Source organism: Hesperophylax consimilis, chromosome 8 (assembly GCF_061612785.1).
Source record: "Hesperophylax consimilis isolate HC1 chromosome 8, BYU_Hcon_1.0, whole genome shotgun sequence".
Lineage (NCBI taxonomy): Eukaryota > Metazoa > Arthropoda > Insecta > Trichoptera > Limnephilidae > Hesperophylax > Hesperophylax consimilis.
Window position 1 is genome coordinate 21,150,257 of NC_142843.1, and position 11,085 is coordinate 21,161,341.

Genomic DNA, 11,085 nt, shown 5'->3' on the forward strand with positions numbered 1-11,085 from the left:
AAATATATCACAAAATAGTTATACTTACATCATATTTTAACAAAAATAACAACAGTTCATTGCGTTTTACGTTTCTAATGTCATTGTGTACCCAAATAAATACTGACATTTAATTGGTTTTCAGGAATAATGCTGTACCAACAATCGTCCAATTATTATTGACCTTGCGGTACTTCGCAACTGGGTCATACCTGATGTCTGCCGGAGATTTTGTTGGTGTCAGCAGATCGTCTGCTTGCAGATTTATAAAGAGGTGCTCAGAGGCTATTGGCCACCTCCGTCCCATATATATTCGATTCCCTCAGGATCTGGCTCCCTTAAAAGAGGGATTCTATAATTTGGCTCGGTTCCCGAGGGTCATTGGAGCTATAGACTGCACGCATGTTGCAATGACACCAAGTAAGTACCTTTGAATATCATCCTTCATTAGTACTTACTATAGTGGATAGTCGTTACAATCAATACGAAGACTATTAATGAAGTTGTAGTGGACAAGAAGGAGTCCTCACTTTATACCTATACAATTACAGTATTCTATTACTCTATTAATGGATTACTAAAGTTACTTATCCTTGTTTCAGATGGAGAAAATGCCGAAGTGTACCGCAATAGAAAAGGTGTCTTTTCCATGAATGTGCAAGTGATCTGCGATGCCAACTTAATTATTAGAGACATTGTGGCCCGGTGGCCTGGATCCAGTCACGATCAAACAATTTTTAATAATTCGTTAATAAAGACTAGATTTGAGGCTGGCCAGTTCAATAACAGTATTCTGTTGGGTGACAGTGGCTATCAAAGTAAGACTTATTTGTTCACACCTCTGGCACGAACAAATACACCAGCAGAAAACCTGTATAATGAATCCCAAATACGCAGCAGAAATGTTGTAGAAAGGTGTTTTGGGGTTCTAAAGAGTAGATTCCCTGTACTGCGGAGGCCCATAACATTGTCCATGGAACGCACTGCAGCTATTGTAGTGGCATGTGCTGTGTTGCACAATGTAGCTGTGGAGATGAACGATGAACCTTTTCAGTTAGAAATAGAACATGAACCTGATGAGATAGAGGATTGTGATGAAAGGCTTTAAATCACAGTGAAAAAAAACAGATAAACCATAGCTGCAAGAAAATATGCAAATTATTTATGAAAACGGACATGCTAACGACATCTGGCGGAGAAAGAATTGATCCAGCTTGCTTGCAGTAGACACCTGTAATAGTTGAAATTAAATCAAGGTTCCGGGACGAAAGCAGAGAGGTCGTAAAATCGTCTAGGACGACTGGTACTTCCCCTTTCCTAGGCCTAAAAATAAATATTGAATTTTGTCAACCAATAGATCTGAACAAAGAGCTATAAAATTTTGAGTAACCAATCAGTGAACGGAGAGGCGTACATCAAATACAGACAAAGGAATGAACTGTGGATCGGGCAATAAAAAAGATAATTAACGACATTTCGATTCTCACAGAAATTAGAGGTGAACGCACTTTAGGGTCAACATCGACTTTCAAGGTGACAAACTCCTGGGAATGTTTACAATAACTGGGACATTTATGGGGTATCGAACCATTGAAATCGGGTGCTTGGAAGTTTTACAAGTTGTAAAGCGCACACACAAAAATGCAATGAAAAAAATTATAAACGTGATAGTATAAAAAAAGGACGGGAAAAGCGAAGGAAAGTTACTGGCGGAATTTCAACTGTAGTGCAATTATTTATGATAGAAGGAGGGTGTCATGTTCGATAAAAATCGTACTAAAGAGAGGAGTGAGTGTTGGAAACAATGGAAATTAATCGTTATCAATTTAAGATGAAACGGACATATTGGTAAATCAATTTTGAATGAAAAATCTCGCAAAAAAAATACACATTTTAGAAAAGTGCGGCGATCGAATGGAAGGATAATACAGAGATTTTGGACTGCTACGAAGGTCCTAGGGACGTGAAAATCGAGTATCAGAAGAAGACAGTAAAACTAAACATATAGCGATAGATTAGATTCAGGAAAAGTAGACATTTTACATAATTATTAGGTTAGATATATATTAGAGTTACCCAATATTACGGAGGGATCGAAACAAGATAAAAGGTTGGCGGTCTCATGTATATTTTGAAGGATAAACAATCGAAATCCGAACATGATTTTTATTTACGTTAAGGTAATAAACGATTAGAAAAGCGATTAACTTTAACGTTGGGCTTATGAAGTATTTAGATTAGGCAAAAGAGATTAAAATTAATAGGTTTGAAATTAAACTAAATTTACGAGTCTAGTACCAAAATTTTAAACGTAAACAGATGTCAATGCATATGTTTTATGTGAATCCTGGTATGAGAAAGATAGAAAATTGGGCGGAGATTGAATAAAACAATAAAAATGACAGATATCCCAGAGTCTAATTAAGTATATCTCCCATAGAAGTGTGGAAAATTATATATTAATTAATAATAGATGAAGTATGAAATTTTCCTGGAGACCACACATATCGGGAAAAGTGGAGAAAAGATAAAAGGAAGGGTAAAGAACGGAGATAAAGAATAATCCAAGTGGAGAAAAGTGATACAATTCAAATTTATCCGTGAAATAAATAAATACGACTTGGAAAATAACTAGTTATAGAGTTATGAGAAATAACAAAAGAATAAAGAAGAAAACTGTGCAGGAAAACGTCGCGAATAATATAAAATTCAAAGTAAAAGGGAAAATTCGAATCTGCGACTTAAAGAAGAGAAAGTGCGGGTGGAAATGGAAAAGCTCATATAAGTGACAATAAAATTAAGTAGAATTTAAACAAATCGAAATTCTAAACTGCATAGTAGGGATTTCAACATGGATTTAGGCATTTTTCGCACGAGATGCATAAAATTGAGATGTATATATATATTATTGAGGACGGACCTATCGCAAATTGAGAAAAAAAAGGAACACAAAATCATGAGAATTTAAGTACATTTTGTATGAACACAGGACAAAGGAAGCTTGGGCGATTAACACAGACTTACCCGATTCGGACCCTATCGATTTAGATTTGTGAGATGGAAACTGACCACCGCCTTGAGCCGGAAAGCAGAACATCTTATGGAAGCACAATCGATATTGATGGAATTGGTGTTCGAATTTACGAGTTGATAGGAGATAGAATTAAGCATCAAGAGAAATTCAGATACGTCTTTTGGAACCTGAGAGGGGTATAAAAGATGGAACACATCAGTCAGGAGACGGTCGCGCCGAGGATTCGAAAAGTTGTTACGTGGCAGTACTACGTCTTTGGTAGGATTAACAGTGAAAAATCTTTAAGTGTTAAATTTTAAATAAGCCCCTGGATTTTGTGAAAAGTACAAGTGCTAGAGTCAGTGAAATTTAATAAGTCAGTTAAATTAAATCAAACAGTGAAAATAAATACAGTTTAAACTCAGTGCTTTAAAAGTAAAGTGTGAAGTGCTTAAAAGTGTTAAAAGTGGATAGTGCAAAAAGTGTTAAAAGTGAATTATTAAAATTTAAAAATAATTATTTCATTCAAAGTGAAAACATTAGAATTTAGTGGAGAGTTTTATCGTTAATCTAGAGTGAACGGGTTCGCGGATTGATATTTAAAAATAGATTATAATTTTGCATCAATCAAACACAAAAAAAAAAAAAGGATTCAATAATAATAATCGCTCAAACCTTTGTTCTAAAAGTAACAATTCGAAAAAAAAAAAAATAATTGTAGATACTTTAAAATATTGGTGAAAACAGTGAAATTTAGAAGAAAGTTTTAAACAGATATTTAATTTATTCAGAATCGAAATATTTAAAAGTTTGCGCAATTCGGGATGAATTTTCTTATAAATTTATATTAAAAAAAAAAAAAAAAAAAAAATTTAAAAAAGAGTGAAAACAACAAAAATAGTTCGACCTAAATAATTTATAATTTTCCGGCACATCTATATCACGAATTTTAAATATCAACTAATTTATATGAATCGAGCAAGAATAAAATATTAAATAGGAATAAATAGTCGAAAAGATTAATTTTGAAAATATTTGGAAAATACAGTTAATTAGGTAGGATTTCTTTGACAAGATTTGTTGTGTGGCACCCAACTGGAAAAATCTTGGTGGGGGGTAAGTTTTCCTTTTATAAATAATTTTCAGGACCTAGGAGTGAGGAGATACAGCTGATTATGGTATATCAATTAAATTATTAAAAACAACAAAACAAAGCATTACACATTAATATATGTATATTATGTATTTATTTATATAAAATAAAGTAATATATTGTATATAAAGAATAAATATATGAGTAATGTATTTATATATATGTATTTTATTTATTAATCGAAGCATCGAAATGGTAGCGATTTTTAATACCTACCCGAGGACATATCGATATTATTGAAAAAAGAAAATATGTATTTATTAATATTCAAGACTATGTAGAATCATATATCTTATATTTATTTATTAATATATGTAATCTTATTTAACGTATTTTGACAATCGAGATATGTGTACATATATATATTTATATTATTTTCACCTAATTTCTAGTAAATTTACTAAATTCGGGAAATGAAATAAATAGTTTAACTTCAATAAAGGATTTAAAAATATTTAAATTAACAATGCACAATAAAAGTAAAGAGGCACATATGACTTCTAAGGAATTTTAAAATAAACAAATCTCACATTTAGGTTAGTGTGTCAGGAGATGGTTATATTATTTGTTTACAAATAAAGACGTACGGGGAACTGGGTCAACTGCATAGTTTGGAAACGACCTTGGCCGTAACTAGATAATTTATCAGAGTTATAAGGATAATCATCAGGATGTTATTGTGCAATGTGCAGCGATTTGGGTCATTCACAAATACTTATCAATCACAAACGACAATTGAAAAATCACGGGTTAGCCAGATTTATATCGAAATATTACATGAAACATTTAAATATCATTGATTAGATAGTCGCATAGATTTTTATTAATTACCCGAAACAGCTGGAAGATGCGTGTTCTCAAATACTTATCAATCACAAACGACAATTGAAAAATCACGGGTTAGCCAGATTTATATCGAATAATTATACGAAACATTTGAATATTATTGATTGGGTGCTCATACAGAACCCCATCAGTTGCCTGAGACATTTGAGAGTCGAGTACTCTCTAATGTGGCAATCAACTACTTGAAACAATTGGAAAATCACGGGATAGGATGAACAAAAATTAATGTTGAACCCTGGAGGTAAAATTTAAAACAAATACAGTTCATCAATAGGAGGCAGTGGTCGCTCCTATAACAAGACCATTAACCAAATCAAATAGAGATGGCGATTCTCTTAAATAAAAACGACAAAACCAAACAAACAAAAGCCTGGAGTTCGATAGCTCTCCAAAACAAACTATCAAATAATATCTTATTCTACTAGTATTTATTAGTATAACCTTATTCTTACGTATATATTCGGTTACCAATCCTAGAGTTTCGCAGAACTCTTCGTGCGAGATCCGAGCTCGGAATGCGAGGTAGATAGCCTCGTATTGCGAGTTATAAACCTTTCCCAAACTGTATGTATACATATATTTATTCGTATGTACTGTTTACTGGAGAATGCGGACCTGCATACAGCTTGCATTTTAGGTCTTATAGACCACTCTCGCATTTTCTTTTAAACGTGGAATGAGGATTCACGACCCGTAAGTCCACACCAACCGTGAGTATATGATTGTATATAGGACGAAACCGGTTCGCCCTAAGTAAATTGTAGTCCAAGGAGGAGTCGGAATTTGGGGGTTTCGGGACTCGAGGGGAAACTTGAAGGCAGTACATGATGACGTGGAAGGCTTTTTGGGACGCGATAACTTAGGTATCAATCAAAGAGCCGTGTCAAAGGATTGTGCGAATTTCTTGTTGACTCAAGATCATCTCGTTTACTTGCAGGAGGATTTGGAGCCAAATTATGCCAGCAAATGGGCTATTCCGAGTTCGTCAAATATGCAATTAACTAATTACATTAACCTACTAAATCAATCTTTACATGTACCTTATAGCAGCAGAATCATAAAGGAGTGGCGCCACACAGACACAAGAGTTTACCAAAATCAAATTTACTAACAATTAACCATTTGAGTTATATTAAATTACCTGTCCAAATAAACATGTATAATATCTTTTATCAGCGTTTAACTACGACTTTGTTAGGGTGCAGGGAATCAGAATAATTACAATAGGAAAGTTAGCACATCCAGAGAATTCATTTAAGTCTAGGTTTGCAATGGAAAGACCAATAAAATTGTGAAACTCAACACCTCGATCAGAACCAAGGGGGTTACCACAAAAATGAAGGTAATTAAAATCCTATATCATAAATCAAAAAATTTACACAACGTTTGATGGAATTTAATTACAATATAAATACGGAAATATTTGCGTTCAAGTTCGTAAATAACGTATTAATTAGTTAAGTACATATGTCTATAAAGATATATAGTACAAGAGAGCTTTAAGTAGCTTTCTGTAGATATCAAAGAAAAGGGTCCAATTTTCATGGAGGCTTATGTGTTGTAGGGGAGGAATTTTCCATCCCTGCGAACACATATGCAAAGCCTTAGAGAAAAAATTAAATATCGGTCATAGCCAAGAGAGAAGAAAATTTTATATTGTTTTAAACAAATAAAAATAAAAGAAAATGGTGAAAAGAGGAAAATATTACAGGATCGAATCATTCAAAATCATGATGAAATTAATAATGGTCCGAGGAGAAATCTAATCTTGGATTATTATTCTTTTTTGGCTTGACTGTTTTTAACATGTATATATTTATATTTGTATTTTATGTATAAGCTGTTTGTCTCTCTCTCTTACCTTTACCAATTATTTCACCCCTTTATTAAACAATAATGTTGCTATGTGATTAGTGTTAGTTAAGTTTACTGTTATACATCCACCCACTTGTTCTATTTTATCTTATTTTTTTATTTATAGATCTGTCTGTTGGTTTCCAAAATAAAGTACCTGACTATAAAATAATATTATTTTATTTACATAAGTATTTGTTTCACTTGATTGTGTTATGTCTTCCTCAGGCGTCCTCGACCTCTTCAACCATTCACCTCCAAGTCATACATTCTTCTTACACCTCTTTCTTCTTTCATCAATACATCTCATTTTACCACAAAATTTAATTCATGTCTTCCTAGGGCATCTGACTTTTTCTCCCATTCACTTGGTGTAATATCATGAAATCACATTGTTACTGCTAAAATAACTACATTATCTAGAATTTGACTCCATATCTCATTCCGATGCAGATATAATACACTGTCTTTCTCAAGAGTCCCTGACTTCAAACCACTCTCTAAACAGTCCTGACACTAATAAATAGGAATGGGTACGGGACAAACAAACTGGTAAACGTCTGAATGCAAACTGAAAGCGTGTTACTTCTCTCTGCACTATTTAAATCATATGTCTCACCGTAATGCAAAATGAGATGGCATAACTTTTACGAGATAGTGTCAGGCTGGGATATATATCTCCCAAGAATACTCTACAAGTGTTTGTTGTCTGTAAATAATATCTACCAAAATCACCCCTGGGGTTCAAGCATAACAATAATAAACTTAAATAACATAATCATTGCTAAAGTATACGCAAGTATCACGCCAGACACCGGGCGTCTCTTGCCAGACACAGGGCGTCTCATCGGCGTTAAGGCGGGATGCTTGGGCGTTTGCATTAGCGGAATGCTCCAATTATCCCATGAATGAAGAGGGGGGACCTCTGGGAAGGGGGCCTCTGGAGCTGGGGCCTCTGGAACGGGGGCCTCTGGGGCAGGGGCCTCTGGGGCGGGGGCCTCAGGAGCAGGGGCTGCAAATTTTTTTAATTATGTATTAAAACATAGGTAACTATGTGTATATTTAAAAACCATAAATAAATAAATACACACCAGCAGCTCTGCAGGTAAATGAGTTGCTGACTAGGGGATCCTCATCTCCCACCAAACATATCACCTCGACGTAATCTTCAACAGCATTTGGATTATCTGGAAGTAATAAAAAAACTATGCAACACAAATAGATTATACATAGATTTATTTCAGTGGAGGCAGTGGGACTATATCACATTTATGTATTCTTCTTTGCCCAGAATGGGGAATTAATTAGGTTGAGCCTTCAATTTATCACTCAACAGTTATAATACTGTATACTGTTTACTATTCCTGCATAAAAACCCCCAAAAAGGGCGCCAATAAATAAATAAAATAGGTAATACATAATATGTGGGTATGGTTGATTTTTAAATATGCAATATAAATGGTTTACCGAGTGATGAAGCATCATTATCCATGCTGTTGGTGGTTCCTTGGGCACTCAGGGAGATCATACTTTTGACTTTTGTCTCCGTGTCGTCCAAGGGAACAGCGTTGCTGGTCCCCCCACCAGTCTGGTACAGGTCCCTCCTGATGAGGGCGCTCTTCTGCCTCACTAACCTCTTAATTCCCTCAAATTTGACACGTAAGGTCTTGGATGACCTGAAGGCTGCAGAAGAATGAATAATTAATGGAAAAATCTACAATAAACTTGTGAAAATCCGCTGCACACTTAATATGTAAAAAAAATATAAATAGAACTTGGTTTCAACTTAATTAGCACAAGAAATAACGGGTTATTATTATAATACCTGATCCAGAAGAATTAAATTTATCGGCGACAGCTTTCCAGGCCGCCTCCTTCTCCTTCCACGTGGTTCCGTTGCTGGTTTTATTTTCAATAATATGATTATACTGGTGAACAATGTTTACCAGCATTTCACATTCCTCTTTTGTAAAATTGCAACTTCGATCACGCTTATTCATCCTGGAAAATAGACAGTCTAATCTAAAGTTCAACTAAAATCACATAATGATCAATAAAACATAGCCAAAAACTGCTGAACTTACTTTACAGTATGTAGTTTATATATTTTTTATAAACAAAAACAAGCCGAATGGTGGGAACGTTGTCTGTTTATATTGACGTTTGTGTATACTGGAAAATAAGACAAATCTATAAGTTCCACTAAAATCACATAATAATCAATAAAACATAACAAAAAACCTGTTGGACTTACTTTATAGTTTTGTAAACAAAAACAAGCCGAATCGCGGGAACGTTGTCTGTTTATATTGACGTGTGTGAATACTGGAAAATAAGACAAATGTATAAGTTTAACTAAAATCACATAATAATAAATAAAACATAACCAAAACCTGTTGAACTTACTTTATAGTTTTGTAAACAAAAACAAGCCGAATCGCGGGAACGTTGTCTGTTTGCGATGACGTTATAAATGAACCATAAATAAACCACTCTCTAGATCGATATCTTCGGGCTTTTTGTATGGCGCCATTTTGTCACCCCCCATAAATAAACCACTCTCTAGATCGATATCTTCGGGCTTTTTGTATGGCGCCATTTTGTCACCCCCTTAACCACAGACGACCACAGATAAAACGGTCGTTTGGTCCAGACAGGTAAATATATCGTGGACCATAAAGAAATCTCAAGGACATTTAAAAAAAGTGCAAACATAGACAATATAACTGCACCCAACTAACATCGTTCATTCACTAGCCCAAAAAAAATATATTTTAAAAATAAAAATATTGGAATGCAGGAAAAGGAAAATTAAAAAAACCCATAGCTATGCACACATCAAAATATTTTTTATTTTCAAAAAGACAATGGACAGTAATACAAAACAGGGTCAGTACAACCGATGTATTGAGCATTGATTTATTATTGAAGTAGAAGATAATAATAATTTATCTAAACAAAAAATGAAACAGAACAAGACACAGAAAAATAAAAAGTAACGGTCTCAACTAGGAATCGAACCCAGGATTTCTGTCTTACTGCAACAACTTAATAGGATTTAATTTGACCTTGCACAAAAATACAAGAATATATACAGAAGTCTGTTATATATATACAAATGTTATACATATCGCAGCTGCCGTCTGGTCCCCAAAATCTCCAAGTGCGTCTTCTGTTTCCTGGGAGAAAGGGCTGCCGTCAGACCAATGCAGCTCAAAATGCCCTTCGTCTTACCTAGAAAAAGACAAAATTTGAGACCAATGATTCTATTCTAGTATTGTACACATATTTAATAAATTTCATGGATTAAAATTAATTAAAAATATTTTAAGAAAAAGGGGACATTAATGGTGATGGATTAATTCACTGTTGAACTTGTGAACTTTCTTGTAGGTATGGGAAAAAATCGCGTTTTATGCAGTTTCTGCAGAATTTGTAGGGAGCGAAAACAAAACTTCTTGAGCGAGTTTCACTGCAATATAAATTAGGTGTATACCTTCAGAATATTCCTTCAAATGATGAGGATTCCACACTGTTGAAGCGTACTGTAGGTGACTTACATCTTATAAATATTAGTTAAAGAGTAACAAATTTAAGTGTTAATTATTACTGCCACAGCACTAGAAGTTATTCAAATTCTCCTGCAAGGGTTTCATATAATTTCCACAGCTTTGTCGTCAACAAACATTATTGAAAATGCTGGTTATATCTGAATAAGGTACTTACATGATGCAATTCTGGAGAGGTTTAAATGACCTTGTTTGATGTAATCGTGGCTTTGTTTAGCAGTTTTAGCATCCTAATACGTGGTATAGTATCGCGTCGGAAAACGGATACGTCTGAAAAGGAAAATTAATTAAATTATTAGCCAATGAAGTACATTCAGGAATCAGGAACGAACATTGTATCAAAGAACGAGAGGTTAGTACCTGTATTTAACGGGTTCGGGTCCTTCTTTCAATTGGTGGAGATAGACCGGATAACACAACACGGCATTAATTTATCACCTTTCTTCTAGCACGTAACATTATTTTTAGATGGGTGAAAGAAAATTCAAAATATTTACGCTAAAATCTTCAACTGACATTTCAACTTACGAAATGGCGTCTTGGAAATTACCGTTAATTTTTATCGGAGCATAAAGCATGCTTAGCTTCTCTTTCTGTTACACAAGTCGCTATGGTAGAGAGCGAGAGATCAAACTACAATTTTTGCTCTAAGCCAATGAGATCTGAGCTTT

The 11,085-nt window shown here is 34.2% G+C and overlaps 1 protein-coding gene and 1 long non-coding RNA gene across 3 annotated transcripts; both read right to left on the bottom strand.

Moving 5' to 3' along the window:
- Window positions 1-4,426: 4,426 nt before the first annotated feature.
- On the bottom strand, window positions 4,427-9,325 carry LOC149421711 (uncharacterized). Of its 2 annotated transcripts, XM_089634497.1 has the most exons (7): window positions 9,252-9,325; window positions 9,100-9,170; window positions 8,930-9,017; window positions 8,671-8,846; window positions 8,313-8,528; window positions 7,937-8,032; window positions 4,427-7,857 (listed from the first exon to the last, which is right to left on the bottom strand). In XM_089634497.1, the coding sequence occupies exons 4-7, from the start codon at window positions 8,843-8,845 to the stop codon at window positions 7,577-7,579; spliced, it is 768 nt and encodes a 255-aa protein (XP_089490623.1). In that variant the 5' UTR covers window position 8,846; window positions 8,930-9,017; window positions 9,100-9,170; window positions 9,252-9,325; the 3' UTR covers window positions 4,427-7,576. The 2 variants fall into 2 exon arrangements, with proteins under 2 accessions (XP_089490623.1, XP_089490624.1); XM_089634498.1 differs by lacking the exon at window positions 8,930-9,017.
- A 425-nt stretch (window positions 9,326-9,750) lies between these two features.
- Window positions 9,751-11,085, bottom strand: LOC149421712 (uncharacterized). Its single transcript, XR_016302510.1, has 3 exons — window positions 10,775-11,085; window positions 10,572-10,684; window positions 9,751-10,079 (listed from the first exon to the last, which is right to left on the bottom strand). It is a non-coding gene; the product is annotated as an uncharacterized LOC149421712 (long non-coding RNA).